Source organism: Brienomyrus brachyistius, chromosome 17 (assembly GCF_023856365.1).
Source record: "Brienomyrus brachyistius isolate T26 chromosome 17, BBRACH_0.4, whole genome shotgun sequence".
Taxonomy (NCBI): domain Eukaryota; kingdom Metazoa; phylum Chordata; class Actinopteri; order Osteoglossiformes; family Mormyridae; genus Brienomyrus; species Brienomyrus brachyistius.
This window is the reverse complement of record NC_064549.1, coordinates 1,234,225-1,259,968: the sequence shown is the minus strand read 5'-3', so window position 1 is coordinate 1,259,968 and position 25,744 is coordinate 1,234,225. Positions and strand designations below refer to the sequence as shown.

At 44.6% G+C, this 25,744-nt stretch overlaps 4 protein-coding genes across 5 annotated transcripts; 1 reads left to right on the top strand and 3 right to left on the bottom strand.

Moving 5' to 3' along the window:
* Positions 1–2,185: 2,185 nt before the first annotated feature.
* LOC125712189 (extracellular calcium-sensing receptor-like) lies at positions 2,186–7,535 on the bottom strand. Its single transcript, XM_048981968.1, has 6 exons — positions 7,300–7,535; positions 6,845–7,133; positions 5,001–5,828; positions 4,661–4,885; positions 4,140–4,263; positions 2,186–4,067 (listed from the first exon to the last, which is right to left on the bottom strand). The coding sequence occupies exons 1-6, from the start codon at positions 7,521–7,523 to the stop codon at positions 3,166–3,168; spliced, it is 2,592 nt and encodes an 863-aa protein (XP_048837925.1). The 5' UTR covers positions 7,524–7,535; the 3' UTR covers positions 2,186–3,165.
* A 2,064-nt stretch (positions 7,536–9,599) lies between these two features.
* LOC125711995 (extracellular calcium-sensing receptor-like) lies at positions 9,600–13,553 on the top strand. The gene is made up of 6 exons (XM_048981569.1): positions 9,600–9,808; positions 9,927–10,224; positions 10,347–11,183; positions 11,527–11,748; positions 12,224–12,350; positions 12,482–13,553. Exons 1-6 carry the CDS (start codon positions 9,600–9,602, stop codon positions 13,378–13,380), a joined length of 2,592 nt encoding a protein of 863 aa, XP_048837526.1. The 3' UTR covers positions 13,381–13,553.
* Positions 13,554–14,649: 1,096 nt separating this feature from the next.
* LOC125712173 (extracellular calcium-sensing receptor-like) lies at positions 14,650–18,023 on the bottom strand. Of its 2 annotated transcripts, none has more exons than XM_048981939.1 (6): positions 17,785–18,023; positions 17,379–17,667; positions 16,398–17,213; positions 15,979–16,200; positions 15,772–15,895; positions 14,650–15,591 (listed from the first exon to the last, which is right to left on the bottom strand). In XM_048981939.1, exons 1-6 carry the CDS (start codon positions 17,997–17,999, stop codon positions 14,678–14,680), a joined length of 2,580 nt encoding a protein of 859 aa, XP_048837896.1. In that variant the 5' UTR covers positions 18,000–18,023; the 3' UTR covers positions 14,650–14,677. The 2 variants fall into 2 exon arrangements, with proteins under 2 accessions (XP_048837896.1, XP_048837898.1); XM_048981941.1 differs by having other exon boundaries at positions 15,979–16,092.
* A 3,196-nt stretch (positions 18,024–21,219) lies between these two features.
* On the bottom strand, positions 21,220–25,692 carry LOC125712181 (extracellular calcium-sensing receptor-like). The gene is made up of 6 exons (XM_048981953.1): positions 24,967–25,692; positions 24,197–24,464; positions 23,250–24,065; positions 22,900–23,130; positions 22,494–22,617; positions 21,220–22,333 (listed from the first exon to the last, which is right to left on the bottom strand). The coding sequence occupies exons 1-6, from the start codon at positions 25,164–25,166 to the stop codon at positions 21,420–21,422; spliced, it is 2,553 nt and encodes an 850-aa protein (XP_048837910.1). The 5' UTR covers positions 25,167–25,692; the 3' UTR covers positions 21,220–21,419.
* Between the last annotated feature and the right edge of the window lie 52 nt (positions 25,693–25,744).

The following is a 25,744-nucleotide window of genomic DNA, read 5'->3' as shown; positions in this document are numbered from 1 at the left end:
TTGGGGGTGGGCAGAGCCAGAAGGGCTCTTTTATCCACCACCCTCTCCACTTTGTACCTCATTATGTCGGTCCTCTGCCTCTCTGGGATAACCTGTAACCAGGATAGCTTGTGACATCACCCATATACCCTCAGTAACCTAAAGACTCAATCCTGCTTTAACGTCTCACTGCTCTGCTATCAAGGCTCCCTTAATAGGGTTACTCGAAGGGGTGTTTTCTATAACTTTACACATAGTGCTGACCAGGCAAATCACTTTTAAAAACTTTTTAATACATGGTTTGGACTCCATTTACTTGCTTATATCTGCTGTACATTTGGCTTGCTCATAAATACTGGTCTTTGACTGTATCAGCAGGCAATTTTGAAATAACATCTGATTTATAGTCTAAGCAACATACTATTTTCAGGTTAAAGGTTTCATAACAGTACGCTTGAGCGATATCTAATTGTTTATACCGTGCCAATATTTTGCAGCAATATGCAGCATTTTTGATTGCATTTTACAAAGCATTGCTGTTTCAGTATTTCGAAATCAGGCAGAGAGGGTCCCCCAAGATACAGTAATAACAAATGCAAATACTCCTAAATTTGCTACTAATTTTCGGTTTGTATATATGAAAATGATGTGTGTGAGCCAAATATGTGGTAACCCTGGTACAGGCAGGTTAATGTCCTGCAACCTGCGCATTATATGTTTTTCAAGACACTCGATGTACGCTTTACTACACAGCTATAATATACATAAACTATAATACACAGCGTGTCGTGCGTTAAGCCCCACTTACCGGCAGTACATGTTCATTATATGTTAAATAAGCTTTTTTTAAAAAATAATATATGACTCTTAAGCATTTTACCCAAATCATAGTGGCTCTTTATTTGACACTCAAAATAAATATACAATCCGTATTTGTCAGGGTTGGCGCCCATTTGATCCTGCCCTGCATGTTTTGTTTTGACCAGCAAGTGTCGCTGGTCATCCTGCTTCCCCCCTTTCCTTTGTAGCCTCCAGCCCTAGTGTGTCTCCCTGTGGCCTGGGCTGCTGTGTAGCTCAACAGGTAGAGCATGTGGCTCAGAGGGTGCGCCCTCTGGTCATACGTTTGGCTGGAGTCCAGCTTCACCTTATTCTATGTTTATTGGTTTTTTCATTCCCCTACTGCTTATTTTTCATTGCTTCCCTGTTTTAGGTTTACCCTGCTTCTGCCATCTTTAATTATGTTCTGCGTATTCCTATAGTCCTAGTCTTTCCCAGCGTTGACCCTTAGTGTTTGCTATGTTTCCTTGTTTCTGTGTTAATCGTTTCTGAATCAATCTGTTGCTTGCTATCCTGCGCTTTCATTGACTGGTGGATTTGATTATGATTTACACCTGTCCCTTCTTTGCCCTGGCTTTCTGTATCTATTTAAGTGTCTCCTCTCAATCCGTTCGTTAGTCAGTCATTACGCTCATGCTACTGTGTGTTTGCGGCTCTGCTCCATTCCCTGATCCTGCTCCCTGTGTTGCTTTATGGTTCCTGTAGTTAATTCTTGGTTTTTCCTATTTGTTTTTGACCCCTCACAGTCCCTTTATTCTGTGTCTTCCCCAACGTATTCAGTTTCCTTACTAAACCCTTTGTGTCTCGGAGCCACTCAGTGGATCGTCACCTTTTTCCACCCGTCCCATGCCCTGCCACAACTATATTAACCTGATGTGTCATTTGAGACATATACTGTATGTCCTTTACTGATGTGAAATACATATGAAATTAATATACCGTCAAAGATATAAGTCCTATAGTCTTGTACAATCCATATTAAATGTGTGTCATTAGTCATATATGTCTCTTATTCATGCAAAATACATATTAAATTAAGTTTTGTTTGACATACAATGTATATTAAATGCATGAATTTTTGTCATTATTAGTTTTAACCGGGTACCCCCCACGGTCCAAAAACATGCTGAGGCTAATTAGAGTCGCTACATTGCCCATAGGTGTGCATGTGTGAGTGACTGGTATGTGAGTGTGCCCTGCGATGGGCTGGCCCCCCGTCCTGGGTTGTTCCCTGCCTCGTGCCCATTGCTTCCGGGATAGGCTCCGGACCCCCCGCGACCCAATAGGATAAGCGGTTTGGAAAATGGATGGATGGATGGATATAAAAGCGGTACACATTTTTATTAAAAAACGACAAGCAATAAACATGTATTTCCTACTAAAGCCATATCTTGTCATGTATGGTGAAATGTAAAGTTCATGTAAATTTTAATATTTTTCCTATGGGCTTTTCCCATAAGTGTCTTACATGTTAAGTGTTTTGGTTATGAATGTGGCGATAATCAAACAAAAAAAAAAACACTGACTTAAGGTGAACATCCTGCGTTGTCATATATAACTGAAATAAGAAACATGATTGATAGCCCGACATGAACCATGGCTGTTATGAACCATGTACTGTATGCTATGCTGGCCCACCAGCTACACCAGCTACACCAGCACCAAACCAGCACTAACTAGCATAGACCATCATGGAAATCATGCTAGTCTATGTTTTTTTTTTTCATAGTAGAAATTTGCTGGCTGCTTCTCTGCACATTCTCTTTGTGTGAGCAGTAAATGTGTAACAAGGTCTATTTGAGGGTCTATGCTGGTTCTGGGCTGGACAGGGCAGCATGACAACTATCAGATCATTATAAATCCATTTTTTCCTGTAGTCAGTGCAATTTTCTGTGGTGTTTTGTCACAGGTGGCGTTCAGACAGACACTATATTCACCATCAGACAGGAAAACAAGGTGAAAACACAAAAAAACAGCAGCTTAGAAGATATCAAAAGATGCTTATTCATTTTTTTTTCATGCGGGACAATATCAAAAGAAAAATTACTTTTGAAGTAAATATTTGTAAGCTTTATTTCAGCTATATGTGAAAATTCTGATATTTTAAAATATGAGCATCTTATTCTACAATGTTAAAATAGCGTTGTAAAAATACTTAGGATGTTTCTAAATTAAATGAACGGGTAATATTATTCACATCACATACTGGTTCGTGTTTTCTGTAAATTAGTCTTCAGAAATGAAGGGGTTAAGTAAAAAAAAAAAAAAAAAACAAGTCATTTGACAGAGGACCCACCCACAAGCTGACACAGGTTCCTGTATTATTCTGACTTAGCATATTTCTCCGGATTATGACTTTCCTTTTCCCATGAGATGCTGTTTGGTGTTTCTCTCTGGTTTTAATAAAATGATATAGACTTTTGGAGCAAACAAACAGAACAGCAGACCAAAGCTAGAGGCTAGGATAGCAAAGATTTCTACAGCCACTGTGAACTTTCCAGGTGAGCTGATGTACGCAGGAATGAAGGCGAGCCACACAGCGCAGAAGATAAGCATGCTGAAGGTGATGTACTTCGCCTCGTTAAAATTGCCTGGCAGTTTGCGAGCGAGAAAGGCCAGGACAAAGCACAGGCAGGCTAGGAGGCCGATGTATCCCAGAACGCACCAGAAGGCCAAGCTGGAGCCCACACTGCACTCCAGGATGATCTTGGACCTGCTGTACTGAGTGTTTTTGAAGGGGAACGGTGGAGCGGCAGCCAGCCACACGGCACAGATGACGACCTGCACTAAGGTGCAGCTGAAGATGATCACTCTCTGTTGTTTGGGTCCCAGCCACTTCATGATGTTGTTGCCAGGCCTGGCTGCTGTAAAAGCTGCCAACACAACCAGAGTCTTTCCCAGGATGCAGGAGATGCAGAGGGAGAAGGTGATGCTGAAGGCAGTGTGACGCAGCATGCAGGACCACGGTGTGGGCTCTCCGATAAACAGTAGGGCGCAGAGGAAGCACAGGACTAGAGAGAGGAGGATGAAGTAGCTCAGCTCCGAGTTGTTGACCCGAACGATGGGAGTGTTCCTGTGGTGTGTGAATACTGACAGTACAGCGGCGGTGAGGCAAGCTCCCGCTATGGAAATCACAGTCAGGGCCAGCCCCATTGCATCATGGGAGAGGAACTCAACTGCCTTTTGTATGCATTCTGTCCTGGCTGCGTTGGACCAGTAGTCTTCGGGACAAGGTGTGCAGTCTATTGAATCTGAAAGGAGAGACGTATCAGTGTGATGTTACGGTTAATGAAGAATAATTAAGATACTGGTGCTGGTCTCACCTGTCTGATTACTAATCGTGCCATCATCACATGGTACACAGTCAAAGCAGCACAGAGGCTCCCCACGACGGAAAGCCTTCCTAGATCCTGGAGTGCAGCTGTCACTGCACACAGACAGCAGCACCTGTCCTTCAGAGAAGACAGATTTAAGAGCAGAAACCAGCTAATAACATGACCTGAACCTTGCAGCTGTCAAACAGAGAACCAGATTACTTGTCACTTTTTGTCTTTGTTTATCATTAATGGAACACAGCTTGGTTAAAACATTGGACAGGATATTTTTTGTATATAAGGACATTTTTGTAATGGAAATACAATGAACAATGTTTCCAACTCTTATGCTATGTGCTTTCTTGCACCACAATACAAACAGACAAAAGATTCTGTTTATTCAGTAACTAGTTATTTTTGTAACATTAAAACGATATATTTAATGTTGTGTGCATTTGTTGTGTTACAATTGATGATGCACGAGAGTAAATTTATGATAATTATCAAAATACACACTGTCAGCAGCTTGCCTCTGGTTTATTATCTGTCCATATAATTGCTTTCTCCTCAATGAAGAGCTGCTCCCCAGCATCCTTTGCACCATCGAATAATCCCACATTGACAAATTTGATGTTTCCTGATGTGTCTCTTTGCCAGTTCATTAGATCATAGGAAGGAATCGAATCGCCTTTTTCATCAAAATTCACCTCTTCTACTGAAACAATAAATGACACTTCTTGGATATAGTGCTGCATCTGTGAAAAAAAATCACAACATATACAAGAGATATTTTAATTTGGATCTAAAAACAAAACCATACAAAATTAAATGTAATATTTAAATTTCCAGTAAAAAAACAATGTGTTCTACCTGCCATGGATAGATGCTGGTGGTATTGGCACACGATGAGTTCTGGAAAGGCCCTTTTCCAGGCTCACAGCTGAGCAGGTTATGGAGGGAGTGGGCGATGGCGTACACAGCCTTATACACATTGTACGACATGCGAAGATTGGAGGTGTTCAGGTAGACAGGGTACTGTTCCTGGAGGTGCTCTGACCCCGTGCAGGAGGGCAGCTTTGGGGAGACCGGGCTCCTGCTGCCAGGAGGCTGCATGGAACAACCGTACAAAGCGGCCCACAGCTCCTGTACCAGGGAGTTGTTGGGGTACCTCAGCGGGTTCACAGTCAGCAGGTAGTCCCCCAGCCCAGGGATGTTCCCTTGGCGAATTGCAAACCCAATGGTACCACCCAAGTATGGGTAGAACTCACTGCCTGCAAAGAGGGAGGCTGTTACCCAGGCTTCACTGGCGATCCACTGGATGCCAGTGATGTTCTTCTCTATGTACTCCTTCAGGAACGGGAACAGCTCCCCCTCACCAGAAAAGCAGATCAGAACTTTTGCTGTGGACTGCTTTATCACCTGAAGGATGTCATGGATTCTCTTCTTGTTGTACACTTTGGGTATCATTTCATAGTAGGCCAGACAAATCCCAGTGCTTTTAAATTCTTTCAGCAGACCCTGCACTGCGTACCTTCCATAGTCGTCATCTTCAGTGATTATGCCCACCCACGTCCATCCAAACCTCTGTAAGAGCTGGACAATCGCTTTTACCTGGTAATCATCGTTGGGAATCACCCGGAAAAATGTGGGGTATTTATCTCTGTCGCTGAGACACGAGCAGCTTGAAAAATAGCTGATCTGAGGAGCAATGAGAAGCAAAGATTTGTATTCCTGCATAATTTACAAAAATATAATTGCTCATAAAGATAGATTTTGAAATGGCGCAGGATGTTCCAAATATTCTGACATAATGTCCTATATACACCCTTATTACCTTTAAGTTTCATCCATTAGCATTTCGATCCATTTTTTTATAATTTATTCTTCACTGAACACTGGCGGAATTTCATAGGTCATCACATCTCGTTAAAAATAAATGTTGCACAATATTACATTTAATCATAAAACCCCATTTCCAAAAAAGTTGGGATCGTGTGAAATAACAGTTAATAAAAACAGAATGCAATCATTTGCAGGTCACACAAACCCATATTTCATTAAAAGCAGAACAAAGACAACAGATCAAATGTTGAAACAGAAATGTTATTGTTTATGACAAATATATGCACAATTTGAATTTGATACCAGCAATATGTTTCAGAAAAGTTGAGACAGGGGTAATGACCGGCATCAGATTCAAAGTGAATACATATTTGTCATTAAACAATAGTTTTTCTGTTTCAGTTTGATATGCTGTCTGTGTTCTGTTTTCAGTGAAATCTGAGTTAGTATGACTTATAAATCATTGTTTTTATTTACATTTTACACAGCGGTCCCAACTTTTTGGAAACAGGGCTGTAGAATAAATGGTTACGTGAATTCAGGACATACTAATAAGCATGACTTCAAGATATGAATGTTCTATTTTTAAGACCATAGTGCCTGGCATATTGGAAATTCACATATAATACATGGCACATTCATGTATTATATGTATATATGTAACAATGCAAATTATGTAAAGTGCAGCATTTCGGAAATTTCTTAATGCAGTGATTTATTCACAAAAAAAATGCTTCATTCAGTTCATTAGTTTTAATTGAAACTACAAGAATCTCCACAGAATCTCCACGGTTAAAAATGCATCACGTTCTTGGAGAACGACACAGAGGACCAAAGGAAAGCACGGCGAATGCAGAGGCTGGAATACATACCATAGGAATTCTGAAGGGCTGCAGAGTATCTGAGACAACAATGGACTGAGATGACCCGGAATCTCCGATTATGGCCAAGAGAGGTGCGGCACTAGAACACATGGGACTCTTGGCTAATTCAGGTCCATTCAGGGTCCCCAGAACTGCACGCTGCCCTCCCACATGAGTTGCGCAGGAGTCAAAGATCCTGTAGCCCAGAGTGTGATGGGGCAGCAGGTTCTCACTCCGGTTGATCTCCTCTACAGCAAATCTCATGGTCTGGGCCCATCGGAGAGCCCTGGGATCAAACCTGCAAAGACACCAAGAGATACAAGGACCAACAGCTATTGGAGAAGCTGTTTGGCATGATCATAGCCAAGCTCTGCACGGCAGTACATGTCCCTACTTTATGGGGTAATTAAAAATTCCCTCCAAGAAGACAGAGAAGAAACATAAAGTAAACAAGATCAGGTCACCCGAGGCACTGCGCGTCAGCTGGTTTGTGCGTGTAATTCCAGTTTGACATCTCCACCCAGTAATGCAGGGGAAACAGCCCTCCAATGGTAAACTCTCCATCAGCCTGGAAACTTGGATCAAAGTGGCCCAGCAGAGAGCAGCTGTAGGCCGTGGTTTGGGTGGAGCTGGCGAACCCAAAGACGGAGACGTGGTAAAACAGGGACCAGATGAGCAGAGACGCCATCTTCTGACAGGCTGGTGTCACATTGGGGGTGGGCAGAGCCAGAAGGGCTCTTTTATCCACCACCCTCTCCACCTCGTACCTCGATACACGTCCTTCGGGGACCATCTGTCGCCAAGAGGACTTGCGGCATCACCATCCGTGAACTGCCCATACTGAAGGTTAGGTCACAGACTGAGTGATGATATTAAATCATAAATGCATTTGAAATGACTGCATATTCAGTCTAGATCACTGTGCTTCAGGCTTTATCCACAAAGGAGATAAGGTTGAGCATACCTTGAGAATATGATGAAAATGATCTGGATTTATTTTGGATATCACCGTTTTGGTTCTCTGGTTTGCAGGTGTACTACACCCAAGAGGAGAGTGTTATCCCCGCATTAAGTTTTTTTGGCCTGCATATTTTGGCCACCACCTGCCATTCGCAACATTAGTCTCAGGCAAGGGCATAGATTTGGGCATGGATGGTAGAGACAGGTCCCTGCCAGTATCGTTTGGGGTACAGTGCATGCGTGTAGTCACCTGGTTAGATAACTATAAATGGTAGCCTGGTTATGAAATCATGTGTTTGAAATAATTTTCGAATTATCCCAGCAAAATCCACAGATGGGATACCCCCCACTTGTCACGCCCACCTCGCGGAGCCGGCAGCCGCAGCTATCTCATCTTAGGACTAATCAGTAGAACTCCCTGCTTAAGCCTCGCATCGGCGGCAGTGCGGTGCGAGTTAATATTGGCACGCCACTACTGAGCGTTCTATCTCTTTGTTCTTCCTCTCAGTTACGTTACCTTCCGTCCGCCTGGCCCTTCTCGAAATTCCCGCGCCTCCTGCCTGCCCTCCTTCCACTCCGCCCCTCCCCCCCCCGAAGCCCCTCTTGGATTCCCCTTCTTTGTTTGTCCACATCTCTTGACTGAACCCTCGGCTCCTCGACCCTCCCTTAACGATTATGACTTTGGATCCCCTCTCAGCTTCTGGTGTGTTGGGCAGACAGCTTCTAGCTGAGACCCCGCAACCCTGTTTTGCCCTGAATAAACTCGGTTGCCTGGAATTCCCTGTTCTACTGACTGTACTCCCCAGCTGGCAAAATAAACAGAATTTTTTTCTGACTAAGGGCTTAGTACCATGTTTGTTTCGGGAGACAAGAGGTTCGGGGCTGATTTGATCCCCACCGATGTTGAAACCAAATCTGCTCCCTTGTTCTCAGGGGTATCAAACAGCCAGAAGCGTTCAGGTTGACAACTAAAACAAACAGGACAGTGCCGTGTGGTAGAACCAGTAAAATGGTGCAAAGTCGCAACGCTGTGCCTCACTACAGTGACCGGAGGCTAGTTGTTGGGACGGCCGAATATGTGCACCTGTGCACCTCCCTAGTACAGTTTTCCGATCTAGGTGGGTCTGGAGCTTCTTCGTGATCACAGCACCACCTAGCGTGGCAGGAGCTGTCGAAGCCGGCCATGTGAGTCACTCCTCTCTCCATCTTTAGACGGCAGTGTCACTGCTGATATCTTCAGCCATTGTTTGTTTAATCCACCATTGTTTGTTTCATCCGCCATTGTTTGTTTCATCCGCCATTGTTTAATCCGCCATTGTTTGTTTCATCCGCCATTGTTTAATCCGCCATTGTTTGTTGGTATCTCAGGATTCAGTCATTGTCCACAGGTCTGACTGTGCTATAAACAAAACCATCAGCCGGATGATGGTACTGAGAAGCCAGCTTAATATGCAGCTTTTTGACTCAGTCCTCTGGTATGTGAATACATTTATAATAATAATAAATAATAATATAATAAAGTAATAAAGCATTTGCTTAAAGTAATAAGGTATTTTGACAGGTCTTCTGAAACTTCAAACTGTGGGTTTACTCATTTTAGGTCCGTGCCTCTTATTCTTCAAGTACAGTACCTGATTTCCTAAATGTATATGAAATGGCTACATGTCGGGCAATGCATTGTGGGCCATCACGTGCCAAAGAATGCTTCCCTGTGATTGGGCAGCTCTCTTTACTTGTGGGATGAGCCTTTTGCTCTGGGTTTATATAGAGTACCACCTCAGACCCCTCCAGCCTCTCTGTAGCGATGGCGCTCCTGGCTGCCTGGCTCCTCTTCACGTTGGTCAAGGTAGGCGAACCCGCATCTGCAGCATGCGTGTTCCAGGGAGAGGAGGACACCCGGAACCTCTACAAGGAAGGTGACGTTGTCATTGGAGGTTTATTTCCTGTACACTACAGTCCAAGATCTTTTAAACCTTCTTATCGGAAGAAACCTGAGCCCACTGAATACAAGTAGTAAGTAATATGCTTTGTTATATACATGCAGTTAATCTAGGTGTATGACACATAGACCGTGAGTGACTTCCTGACTGCTTCCTCTCCATATGACCAGCTGCTTCTGGAACTTTCTCAGTTTCAGTGCCAGAGCCCTGCGATGGACGCAGACGATGGCCTTCACTATCGAAGAGATAAACCAACGGCGGGACCTGCTTCCCCATCTAAAGCTGGGCTACCACATTCGCGACAGCTGTGATGACATTGCCGTGTCTCTGAGAAGTTCCCTGCTCCTTGTAAGTGGACCGCCCGACTCGAATGACAACTCCGCCTGCAGAGGAGTGCCCAAGCCCGTGTCGCGCGTCATTATCGGAGACGCCGCTTCTGGCGTGTCGATGGCCATCCTCAGAGCCCTCGGCTCCTTTGGAATCCCCTTGGTGAGATACCTTCACAGTGTATCTCAGTGCCTGTGAATATCACTGTTTTCTTAGCTTTCAGGCAGAATTTAGACAGGCTTCAGACATCTCCTGGGCTAACTGCTGATTATTCCTTTTTTCAGGTGAGTTACTTTGCCTCCTGCAACTGCCTCAGCAATAAGAAAGAATTTCCAACGTTTATGAGGACGATGCCTAGCGATGCTTTTCAGATAAAGGCCATAGCTAAGCTCGTCAGGTACTTTCACTGGACCTGGGTCGGGGTGATAGGGGTGGAGTCGGACTACGCCCGCTTTGCCATACAGCTGTTCCTGGAGGAGTCCTCCAAGCATGGCACGTGTGCCGCCTACGTTCACTTTTACCCAGTGCTCCTTTCCAAGGAGTCCATTGCTGACCTGATGCAGATCATCAGGGGATCCACTGCTAAGGTAATCCTGAATTTCTCCGGGGAATCGGAGCTACAGACGATCTTGACGGAGTGCCGGCGGCAGAACATCACGCACATCCAGTGGATCGCCAGTGAAGCCTGGGCTACGGCCAAGTCCCTGTGGCGGGAGTTTCAGGGCCTGCTGACAGGGACTTTGGGCTTTGCCATACGCAAGGCCGAAATCCCAGGCCTGCAGGGCTTCCTGACCCGGGGGCTGCCTGCCCGAGCTCGCCAGTCCCCATTCTTTGCAGAATTATGGGAGGAGACGTTCAACTGCAAGCTGAATGTCTCGTTGAACCCGCACGTGCACAGCGAGGCGGCCCTGGGCAGGGGGCCATGTGCCGAGGAGAAGGAAACCCCAGAGGCTGTTCGCTCTGACTACTCCGACGTCTCGGAGCTGCGCGTGTCCTACAACGTGTACAAAGCCGTGTACTTGGTAGCAGAAGCGCTGCACGACATGAGCGGCTGCACGGGGGGGGCAGGGCCTTTCGAGAATGACACATGTGCGGACCCCGACAACTTCCTCCCTTGGCAGGTGACCTGAACTGGACTCACAGTACCACCAAGATACACAAATCATGAACAGGATATTGCATGTGTCCATCTCACTGTTTATATTTCACATTTAGGCTGATGGGTGCCATGAATATTTTGATTAACATAGTAATTCCTGCAGCTGAAGCCATGTAAAACAAACAGACCTTAGCACTGTGATGGAAGCCTGACATATAATATTTATTGTGCATTAGTGTCATCTGATTTGATGCTCTGCAGCAGTGCTGTGATATCTGACATTGATCAGCTGATCAATCCATAAGAGGCTAATTGACTAAATGGCTAAGCGTTCCTCACCAGTGTCTCTTACTTCCCATCCTCAGCTCCTACACTACATGAAGCAAGCTAGCTTCAACACGTTGGGGGAGCAGGTCAGCTTCGACAAGAACGGGGACCCCATAGCCTCCTATGACCTCATGAACTGGCAGGAGGGGCCAGACGGTTCCCTGCAGCTCGTAAAAGTGGGCTTCTACGACACGTCACTGGGCGGGGAGAAGGACCTCGTCATTAACGATTCCGCCATCTGGTGGCACTGGGGCCAGCAGGTTTGTCCCGTCTCCCTGCTGACGAGATGCACGGCACTCTGCCTGTCTCTCATATTTTCCTTCGGCCCTTGGCTTTGTGGAAATGCCCTCCTGTCTTTGCAGCTGTGCCTAACTTCGGCAGACATTAGAATCGCAGTGTAATGTGGATGAAACTCCGTCCCAGCATCAAAATGGACAATCACTGCAGCCTCCAAATTGCGCGGCTAAGTTACTGAGCTACTGTTCTGACTGCATAACAATCACGAGTGAACCTGAATGCCTGAGTGCCGAGTCTGTATTTCTATGGCGTCCCAAATTGTGACATCATTCGATGCCCTCCACCCCATACTCACTGGTATGCTGAAACTGTCCTTCCCTAATCTGATCATAACACACCCGTGAGACCGTTAACACGCGAGTGATGCTCGCTCCACATGCGAGGTGCACGTCCGCCTATGAATTAACTGCGACCGTGGCCGACGCCCTCCCTCTCTAGGGGCCCCCCACATCTGTGTGCAGTGCAAGCTGCCCCCCCGGCTCCAGAAGGGCCACTCGCAAAGGAGAGCCCATCTGCTGTTTTGACTGCCTTCCATGCACCGAAGGGGAGATTAGTAATGAGACAGGTACGGGAGGTGCTGATTGACGGCTCAACCTTAAAGGAGATGTGATTACACTGGCCTACCTTAAAAAGCATGTGTGATTGATGACTGCGCCTTTACATATCTGCCACATGTTCCCTTTCTCCCTCCTGCAGACTCTTTAGATTGCAAGAGATGCTCTGTAGAGACATGGCCTAATCAAGTCCAAGACCACTGTGTGCCCAAGACCACTGAGTTCCTCTCCTACCATGGGTCTATGGGCATAGTGCTGTGTACATGCTCCTTGTTTGGTTTCTTTGTAACCATGGCCATATTTGGGGTATTCGTCGCCTATAGGACCACCCCAGTCGTCCGTGGCAACAACATGGAGCTGAGCTTCTTGTTGCTAATCTTCCTCAGCATCTGCTTCCTGAGCGGCCTCACCTTCATCGGTGAGCCCACTGACTGGCTTTGCCGCATCCGCTACACCACGTTCGGGGTCAGCTTCTCCCTCTGCATCTCTTGCATCCTTGCCAAGACAGTGGTGGTGCTGATGGCGTTCCGGGCCACTCTGCCAGATAGCCGAGTCATGCGGTGGTTTGGGCCGGCCCAGCAGAGGGCTAGCGTTTTCCTCTGCACCTGTGTCCAGATCATCATCTGTCTGATCTGGCTGACCACGAGACCTCCCTTGGCTGTGAGGAACACCAGGCACCACAGTTCCCGGATCGTACTGGAGTGTGTGGCGGGTTCGGATGCAGGCTTCTGGTCTGTTCTCTGCTACATTGGATTCCTGGCCGCCACCTGCTTCCTGCTGGCCTTCCTGGCCAGGAAGCTGCCCGACAGCTTCAACGAGGCCAAGTTCATCACCTTCAGCATGCTCATCTTCTTCGCTGTCTGGATCACCTTCATCCCAGTGTACATCAGCACGTCTGGCCAGTATATGGTGGCCGTCCACATCTTCGCTATCTTAGCGTCCGCTTTCGGCATCCTGCTCTGCATTTTCGCCCCAAAGTGCTACATCGTCTTACTGCAACCAGACAAAAACACCAAAAAACAAATGATGCTAAAAAAATGACTATAGAAGCCCAGTCAGTAGCATTATAATAAGAACATACATAAGAACATAAGAACTATACAAACGAGAGGAGGCCATTCGGCCCATCAAGCTCGCTTGGGGATAATCCTTGCTCATCCTTCATAAATCAATGTATATAAATAAAATAAACCTTTGTATCAATGTCTTATGTACATATATGGTCTAGAATTCGATTAGTGGGGTTTATTTTGACTCCTGTCCTTGCTTTTAAATGCAAAAACTGTTTCTTTTTAAAAATGAAAATAAAAGTTTAACATCTGCAGTGTATGTATGTGTGAAAGCATGTTTTTTTGAGCATAAATAAAGGAAAACCATCCACCAAAACACGGCTGTCTCTGGGCAGTGCAGAGGAAAGTCTGTCTATCTTACTGCCTTGAAATACACTTTCTGAGACCTGGCAGCTGCCAGCATTTCTGCAATAGCTGGTCCCAGTTACCAGGTTTCAGCAATTCAAAGCAGACCGAGTGACACGTGTTGGCACAAGTGTAGATGGACAGTCTGGCATGTTTAGACATAAGATCGTTTATTTTAGAGTTTTGGGAAAAGCTGTCACTGACTTCATGCAGATGGGGCGAGATGTACCTGTTTACTCTCTCGGTTTATTGCCTCAGGGATGAACCAAATAAATGGATCTTTTTAATGAGCCGATATGGAAGGGGCTCAGGTTTCTGGGAAATCAGATGTGCTTGCGACCGTGGGGGAGAGGTCCTCTGGGCCGTGGCAGGTGGTGCAGCCTGCACAGAAAATAACGCCTGTGGAGCAGGGGAGAGGTGCAGCCCACAAGGGTGGGTGTGACTCAGCACCCACGAGGAGTCCCAGGTCACAAAGGCTCACCTGCACATCTTTTCTTTGTTGTGGTGACTTGATCATGTCCTCTCGCCCTAGCACTAGACTCCACTAACTTCACATCAGTCGAAACACCGAATGCAATGCATCAGTCAAATATGTGCGAGAAATATAGTATATGACAATCATACATAGAGACACATAGATCTAGAATGTGTCTAGAGGGGGTAGATATTGTTTTTAATGGTCTGGTATGTTAGATTCAAGCCCATCATATTTGCTACATTCTAGACTAGAATGGCAGTTCCTCTAATGTCATACTATGACAGAAAGAATTAGACTCAGGGTTGGAGAGTTAATGAGTGTTTCAGGGAATTTAATTATTACCAGGAATGTCATATGACCAAATGCCCCTTAAAACATAAAGAAGAAATCATTGATCGTGAATTAATACATATACAGTATATGTAAGTGATATACAGTTTAAATGTCATAGATGTTTTGAGGACATTTTCCCCATAACATGTCTCCTTGTATTTCTTTCTGGTTTAAGTAAAATTATATAACATTTCGGAACAAAGATACAAGCCAGTAATCCAAATGTGGAGGACAAGATCGCAAATATTTCAACTGCCACTGTGTATTTTCCAGGCGAGCTGACATACGCTGGAATGAAAGTAAGCCAGACAGCACAGAATATGAGCATGCTGAAGGTGATGAACTTGGCTTCGTTAAAATTATCAGGCAGCTTCCTGGCCAGGAAAGCCAGCATGAAACAGATAGCTGACAAGAGACCTATATAACCCAACACTGCATAAAAGGCTGTTTCAGATCCCGGGTTACATTCTAGAATGATCTTTTTGTTGCTGAGTCTCAGGTTCTGTTCAGGAAAGGGGGGTCTGAGACTGAGCCACAGGGAACAGATGAGGATTTGCACTGCTGTACACAAGCACACTATCGCCCTCTGCTGGGCTGGGCCGAACTTCCTGGCCATATTGTTATTGGGGAGGTTTGCCCTGAACGCTGCCACGACCACCATGGTCTTGCCCAGCACGCAGGAGATACAGAGGGCAAAGGTCACCCCGAAAGCGGTGTGACGCAGCATGCAGGAGGAAGCCGTCGGCCTGCCGATGAAGGTGAAAGGGCACAGGAAGCAAAGGAGCAGGGAGAGCAGCAGCAGCGAACTCAGCTCCGAGTTGTTGGCCTTCACCACCGGCGTGTCCCTGAAGCGAGCGAAGACGGCCATGACCACGAAAGCCAGGCAGGCGCCGCACAAGGACAAGGCTGTCAGTGTGACGCCCATAGTGTCCCTGTAGGACAGGAACTCCATTTCCTTGGGGATGCACCGGTCCTTCAAGTCACTGGACCAGTAGGTTTCTGGACATGGAGTACAGTCACTTGCACCTGTAAGCACAGCAGAGGAGACTGTGTGGGGGGGGACTCGCTCAGTAGCTATTTACACCAACACTTCCTCATGTACTTAATGCCCTGGTCATGTGACATAGCCTACCACCATACATACAACAGCATGCTAAACCCTTGCATTTCATACTCCTTTGTTCTTGGGTGCACAGCACATTGTACCTGTGGTGTTAGCGATTGTACCGTCAGCACAGGGGATGCAGTCGAAACAGCACACTGGTCTGCCTTTGATCTGTGCTTTTCTCTTACCAACAGGGCAGATGGCCGAGCAGAATCCTTCAGGAACCTGACAGAAGAAATACACTATTTTAGTCACGTGCGAAAAATGAAATATTTCATTTTTAATATGCAAAGTGAGATGGCATGTACCAGTTTGCCTGTATGCCAGATGATGTTGTTGTCTTTGATTTGCAGCTCATAGCTGCCATTGGGGGCTGGGCCAAAATGACCCACAGTCACATGCTGGACCCTTCCACCAATCAGCTGCCAGTTGACAATATCATAGGAAGGGGGGGGATTTCCATTCTCATCAAAAAACACCATTTCCCCAAAACTGTTTATGAAATGTACTTTCTTGAGATAATTAGTGACCTTAATAAGAGAAATATTATTTCAATTAAAAAACAAGTATAAAAGCCATTAAAATCTACAATAACGAAACCTTCCATTTCTTTTCCAAAGTCACATAAGAGAAACTGATGGACAAATGCACTCATTATAGATATATTATTGTGGTGTTTCTTGCAGCTCTCCACTCTATACCTGCTCGGGGCTTTGGATTACCTCACCTGCTGGGGCTCAATTTGTGAGACATTTACACAGGGACTGGTGGCACCATCTGGGTTTTGCTTCTTACAAAATATCAGCTCATGCAGGGAGTGGGCGATAGCGTACACAGCTTTGTGCACATTGTAGGTCACCCTCAGCTCCGTGACGTTGAAAAAAGGGTTCTGTGACTGATCCAACGTCTCATTCCCGGTGCAAGCTCTGGATTCGCCGGCCCCATATTTCAAACGTGGGTCGCAGCCCACTATAGATTCCCAGAAGTCATTTATGAAACCAACTTCTGGGTCAAGGGAGGGTCTTATTTTAACCAGGAAATCTCTCAGTTTTGGTATTGCCATTTTCCGTGTCACATACCCAATGGCACCACCAAAAGACTGGAAAATTTCTGGGGTGGAAGGTCGAGCTGCAGTTATCCAGGCTTCACTCGCTATCCACTGGATGCCTGTGATGTTCTGAAGGACCACCTCCTGCATTAGAGGGTAGAGATCACCTTCCGGAACAAATGCCAGGATGACTTTTACATCGGATTGTTTAATCGTTTCAACAACCTTGAGTATTTTATTCCTGGGGTAAGTCCTTAGAACTGTCCCTACGAAAGCAAGACACACTCCCATTCTTTGCACTTCCTCGGAGAAGGACTGGATCCCATTCCGGCCATAGTCATTATCAGACTGAATGGCACCAATCCAAGTCCATCCAAATCGCTTGACGAGAAATGCTAGAGCCTTCGCCTGGTAATCATCACTCGGAATGGTCCGGAAAAATGTGGGGTATTTCCTCTTGTTGCTCAGGCAGGCACATGTGGAGAAGTAGCTGACCTAGAGAAACACAAACACACACCCGTACACATATACTGTATATGGAATAAAGTAGGGGGATACAAAGATTCGTTTGATTGTCTTTTGAGAGTGACTCAAGTGTAGCAGTCTAAATTAAATAATTCGGGCAGCCTATGTTTACACACAGAGAGGATGGAATTTTACCATTGGCACATGGAAGGGGCTAAGCAACCCAGCTACTGCAATGGACTGTGATGAACCGGACTCTGCAATGACCGCTGATAATGGTGGATAACAGGACCGAGGAGCCTCCTCTTCTTTCTCCTGCCCACCTAATAACGTGAGTGTGGCCTGCAGAGTTCTGGTTGGTGAAGCGCAGGAATCATAAATGTGGTATCCCAGCGATATATTGGGCAGTAAGGTATTGCTGTTGTTAATTTCATCAATGGCAAATATCATCATCTGTGTCCACCGAAAGGCTCGAAGGTCGAATCTGTGGGGGGGGGGAAGATGGTGATGGATACAAACAGCAACGACACAGATAGCGAGAGCGGTGGGAGACAGCGGCGTGTCGTTTCGTAGCTAGGAACCTCCCCCGTCAGTCACTCACCCGATACACTTCGCTGGAGAGGGCTTAGCTTGGTATGATGGGTTCATATAGTCTTGCTTGTTGAAAATGGGGAAAATCCCTCCAATCGTAATATCTCCACGCCTGGAGAGACTTGGCATCCCAAATGTTCCCAGCTGCTTGCATTCAAGCTGCCCCTCTGCCTGGGACCAGAGCAAAGAAAGAACACAAAGCCAGCTTTCCCTGAGTTGGCCCATAGTGATCCTATGCAAACACTCAGCGCTGTGATGTCCCGCCTTTATATAGAGCTTGGCATCTATCAGGAAGCCCAGGAGCAGCTGAAAGCAGAGGCGTAGCAGGCAGAATCTGCCCAAGCTTTTTCCCTGGAGGCAAATATGACCTTGCAGTAACAAAGAGAGCCAATGTTAATCATGAACTACCAGGGCGTGAATCTGATACATAAGGTGTTTAGAGCATGAGGATACATTTTCCCTCTACCCAGACTCAAATGTGCCTATATTAGCATCACATGTTTTTAGATGTTAAACCTATTCAAAGAAAAACAGTTAACGTGATGGGTTTAGCTGAGCTTCAGAGACATGCATTCAAACACTGACATGCAGACAACAAAAAAATGTCGCCGGCAATAAATAATGCATTGTGGAGATTAACAGTGTTGTGATCATTTGGCCTGCAGTGGTCAATTGTTGTAGGAACAATGAACAATCTGCTTCACCTGACCAGCATCATGTGACAGGAACAGGCATACTTGGTGCCCTGGGTGAAATCTGAGCCACCATCTTCATTATTTTAGTAGCTAAGTAGCTCTGGTTCTGTTAACGCTAAATATTAGGCAGCCATGGAGAAAAGGATGTTGGCAGAACTGGACAATCAGGAGGTCTGGGCATCGCTGCTTACACTACTGCCCACACAACCTGGCCCTGGATAAGCGGCAGATAATGGATGGATGGATGGATGGATGGATGGATGGATGGATGCAAACGTTAATTTCAGCAGTATTACAATAATCTTTTTTTAAAGGATACTTTATTTGTTTTCACAACATTTACTTGTTTGCATTGTGTGTGTTTGTACCTTGTCTGTTTGGCACTATGCAGCTATCAGCCATAACTTTATAACCATTGACAAGTTAAGTCAATGGCCTTATCTCATACAAAAAGAGAAAAAAATATTATAATAACATTATCTCATCACAACCTGTGAAGGGTGCCGTTTCATATTAGGCGAGGGAACAGTCAGTACTTGAAGTTGATACGTTGGAAGCAGAAAAATGGGCAAGTGTCAGGACAAGGGCTAAACTGTGATGGCTAGATGACTGCGTCAAAGCATCTTCAAAATGGCAAGTATTGGGAGGTGTTCCTGGTGTGCAGTAGTCAGTACCTACCAAAAGTGGTCCAAGGAAGGCCAACCGGTGAACTGGCAATTTGGGAGTAGTTCTCCGATCTGGGATTGCTGTCATGCCCCCAGATCTAGTCTCTCTCCTTTTGAACACTGTTACTTTACTGGTCTAGCCAGTTTCTGCATTGCAAGGTATTGATGACTATTCTCATGTGAGTATATACATACAAGCTAAAACATTATGATCAACCCCCCCATGTGAACAAAATAATGTTGAATAGGATATAAAAAGGGTGTATGTTAAGGTGTGGTATGTATTAGATTGTAAGCTAACATTCAGCACTTGTAGCTGACGTGTTGTATGTAGAAGAAATGGGCAGGGATTGAGATCTGATGGATTTGACAAGGGCGAAATCATTATGGTCAAATGACTGGCCAGACTATCTCCAAAAAAGCAAGGCCTGTGGGGTGCTCATGGACAACTGTGGTGAATATCTACTGAGTTTGGTCCATGAATCGCCAACAGGGTGTTGAGTGGCCAAGACTCGTCGATGTGGGTTCTGAAAAACAGCTGTCCCATCTGATATAAACCGACAAAGAGGCTACCGTGCTAAAATAGCAGATAATTTTCATGATGATGACAAGAGTGATGTCTTATGATACACAGCATATGGAGTCCTGCTGTGTATGGGGATATGTAGGTTAAAGTTAGGCTTTAAAATTTTTTCGGAGTTTGTAGGGGACTTTAGAGATTGTAGAGGTTAGTGAGTATGGGAGGAGTATGTGTCATATGAGGAAGAGGGGGCGACAAGGCTGCCGGAGGAATAAATTATTGTCGTTCTGACAGCATCTAGGTTGTATATCTTGTAGGGAACAGAGAATGACTATGGTATAATCGGGGCACTGGGCTATGACGGGGCACTGGGCTATGACATTTCACTGTTCAGACGGTCTGTTATACCTTGTTGTATTTTAGCTTGGTTTTTTCAGTACACATTAAAGGCAGTCAGTTGATGGTGTTCGTGCCTCACTTCATTGGTGACCTCAGTGCCTTCAGATGCATTGTGGAGTACTTTATATGTGTTGTGATCATGGCAGAGAACACTGCAGCGTTTGAACTCCTGCAGTTCTGGAGCGGACAAGCCGAAGTTTGGTTCCTGCAGGTGGAGACTCAATTCGCTTCGTGTGGCATCACAAATGACAGCACCAAGCATCACTACAATGTTGTAGTGCTGAACCATATTTTTGCAGACATTTCGACTTCGATGCCGGCATCTTTCCCTTCCTGGCTTGCGGGGTTCTAATGCTTCTGAACTGATGGACTTCATGGGTGGCCACCTGCCATGTTTCCTGTTTAAAGAGCAGTTGCTACAACTGTTGCCAATTGATATGCATGCGGTGTTGGCGAATGCAAGGAAGGCCAACAACGTTTTTTTGGACCAGGCAAACAGTGCACAGAATAGCACACACAGAGGCCCACTCAACATGCCTCACTGCCAGGGTAATTGTGTGGCACACGCACCTATTGTGACTTTGCTTTTACCATTGCCCAGTTTGGCATGGCTGTAAGGAAGTGTTGGCCTCCGTACTGCTTTGGCTGGTTGGGAAACGGTACAACTGGCATGTATTAGCTGCTATGAACACGAGCCTTGACAGCTGTAGACTTTGTGAAATATTTTCTTTATAAAGTGTGCACCTTTGACAACAATGCCTGTAACCGTAACATTAGTGGAAAGTGAAGGAAATCACACTGAGGCCTGAGCAGATGTGACAGTCTGTGTATAGTCAGTGTACCATCACTCGTGCAACTGGAATAATCTATAGGACAAACTTACACTGGAACAGGACTAATGCAGGTGAATCACTTTCATTGTATTTCTCATGTGTATGGAAAAAATTACCCAGATCAGGTACTTTGTACCTGAAAGTGAAGACACACTACATGCCATAGTTTCTTGCAGGTGAATATATTTAAACCTGACACCTGAATTATAGCTGTCAAATCTTGATTTCTAAAAACTTCTAAAGAGCACAGAACAGCATGAATTCACTACATGTGTAAAAATTACATTAGTTCCTTATTATTTTTTAAAAAACAAATCATGAATTGCAACAATGGAAGGAAAGAGTAAAGAATGATTTTATTTATTATGTCTTCAGAAAATATCTCTGGTCACATTTCTGCAAGATTACAATCCAAAATATGAGAATATTATAAAAGAACAGAGTGTTTATTCCCAATATACAAACCAAAATATGAGGGTAGTAAAAAGCAAGAGTTGGGAAATGTATTGAAATTCATTTTTTTCTTAATGAAATTACAGAGATTTTGATGCCATTTTGCCCATTAAATGCTTCTTTGAATTTAGTTCAGGCTTAAAAATAATAATATAACATTTGGGTAGAAAAATAGAGAAAAGCAGACCAAAACTGGAAGCCAAAATGGCAAAAATCTCAACAGCCACAGTGAACTTCCCAGGTGAGCTGACATAAGCTGGGATAAAGGTGATCCAGACTGCACAGAATATGAGCATGCTGAAGGTGATGAATTTGGCTTCATTGAAGTTGTCAGGCAGCTTCCTGGCCAGAAAAGCCAGTACAAAGCACAGGGCAGAGAGGAGACCAATGTACCCCAGCACAGCCCAGAAGCCCACTGCTGACCCCACATCACACTCTAGAATGATCTTGTCTTTGTAGTACTTCATGTTCTTGTTGGGGAAAGGAGGGGATAATGTTAACCAGAGCACACAAATTAGCACCTGTATGAGAGTGAATGCAAGGACACTGAGCCTCTGCTGAGAAGGTCCAAACCATTTCATGACATTACTGCCTGGGAGTGTAGCCCTGAAGGCCATTAACACCACTATTGTTTTCCCCAGAACACAAGAGATGCAGAGGACAAAGGTGATCCCAAACGCCGTGTGGCGCAGCATACAGGACCAGTGAGAGGGTCGGCCGATGAAAGTGAGTGAGCAGAGGAAACAGAGGGTCAGGGAAAAGAGCAGCAGGAAGCTCAGCTCAGAGTTGTTGGCTCTGACGATGGGCGTGTTTTTTGAGTGCAGGAACACAGCCAACATTATCAGAGCTAAAAGTGCCCCAAAGCAAGCAAAGGCAAGAAGCAGCGTCCCCATAATCTCATCATAGGACAGGAATTCTGTAACTTTTGAAACACACTGGTCTCTATTTTCATTGGACCAATATTCATCAGGGCACTGAATACAGGTGACGGAGTCTGTAAAATATAATATAAAGAAAATAATTTCAAATTCATGTGTAACATAAAAGCTATTGCAAAAAACAAGCATACATTATAACATAAATTTCAACTTTATTGTTCAGAATTTGTCTATAAAGAGCCACATGCTTTACAAGTTTCTGACATGATAAGTTACCTGTCTGGTTGCTAATTTCTCCCTCAGCGCAGTGTATGCAGTCAAAGCAGCACACAGGCCTTCTCTTATTTAAAGCTTTTCGTGTTCCAGGCAGGCAGCTCTCTGTGCAAACAGACTGCGGAACCTTCCAGAGATGCAACAGTCACATCAGTATTTCTGTTGGGGCCCCTTAGCACTTTAAATAGTGTACAGTATGTATGTTTGCATGTATGAATGTTTCTATCTATCTATCTATCTATCTATCTATCTATCTATCTATCTATCTATCTATCTATCTATCTATCTATCTATCTATCTATCTATCATCACTTCCTGTCACATTTCTGATTTCTCTCTCTTTCTGCCTCCAGAATGTAAATATGGATGTAGAATTATACCTAGAAATCTATAGATTGTATGTGATCACCTTGTCTTGGTTTCCAGTCCAAACAATACTGACATTCTGCTTTATCTTAAGTCTCTGTCCACTTGGTAACGACGCATCATACCGGCCAACATTGATGATTCTGACAAAACCTTTTGTGTCAATTTGCCAGTTCACTAAATCATACTGAGGGACAGAAGCTCCATTTTCATCAAAATAAACTTTGTCCCCACAATGGGTGATAAAATTTATTATCTTCAAATGGCGTAATACCTGTGTGGAGAGATTTTCTTTTTACTGAAAATAACAATAAAATGCATTTTGAAACTCCAGTGTATATCATAATGAGAATAGTTGAAATCTGTATTTTGTTACCTTATTACCGATCTCACCTGCCATGGCTGAATGTCATCCTTCTTAGAGCATGGCTCTCCAGTGATGGGGTTCTCTCCCTGGACACAGTCCAGGAGGCTGTGCAGTGCATGGGCTATGGCATACACTCCCTTGTAGACACTGTAGACAGTTCTAGACTCTGACATGTCTGTATAGTCATTAGTGATGGTCCTTACATCCTCTGTCTCATTGCACAGTTTTGAAAAACCAGAGCTGCTGTTGACAGACAAGCGACAACTAAACGCTGTTTCCCAAAAGACCCTAGTGAAGCTGCTTTCAGGATGGTCTGATGGTCGAAGACTGAGCAAAAAGTCTCTCAGTCCTGGGATAAGGCATTCAGTGATAGCAAACCCCATTGCACCCTGCAGTAAATTCACACTGCCCACTGTTGCTAAATCTCTTGTTATGATCCAGGCCTCACTACCAATCCACTGTATACCAGTAATATTTTCACTCTTTGTCATTTCCAGGAACTTCCGGAAGAAGGACATGGACATGAAAGCTAAGACAACTTTGGCAGTGGATGTTTTTATTGTCTTTGCAATTGAAAGCACATGTTCCTCTGGAGCAGTATCAATGAACTGTGTTATGTATTCAATACAAATCTCCTCCTTCCTTGCAAGCTTTGTAAATGCAGCTGCCCCTTCCTCAGCGTACATCTCATTGCTGTAGATAAACCCCACCCATGTCCAGCCGTAATATTTCAAGAGCTCAACTAGGGCTATGACCTGAAAGCGGTCACTGGGCACAGTTCTGAAAAATGAAGGGTAGAGTTTTCTATTACTCAGACAATCACAGGTTGCCAGGTGACTGATCTATAAAGGGAGAGAAACAGATTATAACACTGTATAATCCTAATAAGAATTTTAGAAGCATAATAGAAGTATATAATCCTATGAATATTACAACATATTAACAATCAGCAGAGCTGTACAGTGACTCTCACCAGTGGAATGTGTAAAGGGGCAATGGCTTTTCCTGCTGTGCTACTGGCTCCCGATGAGGGGGGGCCGATGAGTGCCTGTATCCTGGCACTGCTGCAGTTCTCCGGCCCAGCTGCAGCCGCCAACGCCGCATTGAGGATGTTGGTGTCTCCACAGGCATTGTAGATCCTGTAGCCCAGTGTGACACCTGGGAGCAGCTTGTTGTTCCTGTTAATCTCCGCAATGGTGAAGACCATCGTACGGGCAAGTTTATATTCCCTGTAGTTCTTCCTGATAGAGAACAAAGGCGATTCAACACATGAAAAAAGAACGACACTCTGAAAGTAATACTGCAGAAAAAAGCGCCAAGATGAAGACATCAATATGGCATTTTCATGCCGTTCTGCGTTGCACAACATTCAAATGAAACACCAAAATCAGATTGTTGGGTTACTGATAAAACTGTTTAAAAAAGCAAGAATATGTTAGATCCAATGCCATGACTCTATTCTTTGTTGAATCACATTTTTTTTTTTTTACATTTTAGCTGTTTTTGAAAGTTCCAGATCTCTAAATAAGTATGAATTTATGAGACTTACGGCCTGATTCTATAAAGACTCCAGAAAAGAAAAGTCTAGCAGTATTCCCACACTCTAGCATATACTCACGTGCCCTATTCTCTTACCATTCCAATTTGTGTAATTAATTTGAGTTCTGGAAACAACTATATTTAAATTTTATAGAATTACACATAGTCTGCACACTGCACAAAGTACCAGATATGTTTACTCACCGCTTGCATTTGAAAAGTGTTGGTTTAACGTTGAATTCGTGCTTCACTTCGATATTCAAAGTGTCATATGAGAAGATTCCCCCTATTATGATGTCTCCCTCTTTCGATAGATCGGGAACTTCGGCACTACCCAAATATTTGCATGAGGGATCCTGCGCTCTGGCAAGCAGTGCAAGCAGAATAACTTCGATGAGCCGCATTATTGAGTACTCTGTCCAGACAGAGCCACGGTCTGGAGAGAAGTCGCGATTTTACCAGCATTTATAACAACAGTCCCGAATCCCATTGCGCACACAGTACTGACTAAATCTCCGGGGTCAGCACCAATCTTGGTGTCCTCTGAAGCAATAAGAAGCCTTTGAGAGTGTGCTTTTTGAGATTTTTTTTTTTTTTTTTTATCATCTATGGGGTGGGTGTACAGTGGCACACATCTCCAGGGTAGGGGGTGAGAACTCCCCTCTAACCCTGTGTGTGTAGAGTCGTCATGTTCTGTGGGTTTCCCCCAAGAGCAATGTTTTTCTTTTTACCACATTTGGGCTCACTGGTACCACTAAATTGCTCATAATGTGTCTGTATGTGTGTGCTGCTCCCATTGTAAGAATTCCATCAGTTTCTAATTTTGCAAATAGCTGTAAATAAAATGGATTAAATCAAATTACACGTGTTTTCTTGATAACAATTGTTTCACTGGTGTTGATCATTCCAAATAACAGATATAAACTAACTGAATATATTCAAGTTAAAAATTCTGATGTTTATTAAATTAGATTTAGACAAG

Coding starts and splice junctions, on each gene's coding strand:
- LOC125712189 (XM_048981968.1), bottom strand. CDS start 7,523: ATGGCGTCTCTGCTCATCTGGTCCCTGTTTTACCACGTCTCCGTCTTT. Junction 7,134..7,299: donor GCTGACGCGCAGTGCCTCGG/GTGACCTGATCT, acceptor GTGTCTTTGCAG/GTTTGATCCCAGGGCTCTCC. Junction 5,829..6,844: donor AGCCCTTCAGAATTCCTATG/GTATGTATTCCA, acceptor ATTGCTCCTCAG/ATCAGCTATTTTTCAAGCTG.
- LOC125711995 (XM_048981569.1), top strand. CDS start 9,600: ATGGCGCTCCTGGCTGCCTGGCTCCTCTTCACGTTGGTCAAGGTAGGC. Junction 9,809..9,926: donor GAGCCCACTGAATACAAGTA/GTAAGTAATATG, acceptor GAACTTTCTCAG/TTTCAGTGCCAGAGCCCTGC. Junction 11,749..12,223: donor GGTGGCACTGGGGCCAGCAG/GTTTGTCCCGTC, acceptor CTCCCTCTCTAG/GGGCCCCCCACATCTGTGTG.
- LOC125712173 (XM_048981939.1), bottom strand. CDS start 17,999: ATGGGCCAACTCAGGGAAAGCTGGCTTTGTGTTCTTTCTTTGCTCTGG. Junction 16,201..16,397: donor CACAAATTGAGCCCCAGCAG/GTGAGGTAATCC, acceptor TCTCTTATTAAG/GTCACTAATTATCTCAAGAA. Junction 15,896..15,978: donor TCTGGCATACAGGCAAACTG/GTACATGCCATC, acceptor TTCTTCTGTCAG/GTTCCTGAAGGATTCTGCTC.
- LOC125712181 (XM_048981953.1), bottom strand. CDS start 25,166: ATGCGGCTCATCGAAGTTATTCTGCTTGCACTGCTTGCCAGAGCGCAG. Junction 23,131..23,249: donor ATGACATTCAGCCATGGCAG/GTGAGATCGGTA, acceptor CTCTCCACACAG/GTATTACGCCATTTGAAGAT. Junction 22,334..22,493: donor AGAAATTAGCAACCAGACAG/GTAACTTATCAT, acceptor TATATTTTACAG/ACTCCGTCACCTGTATTCAG.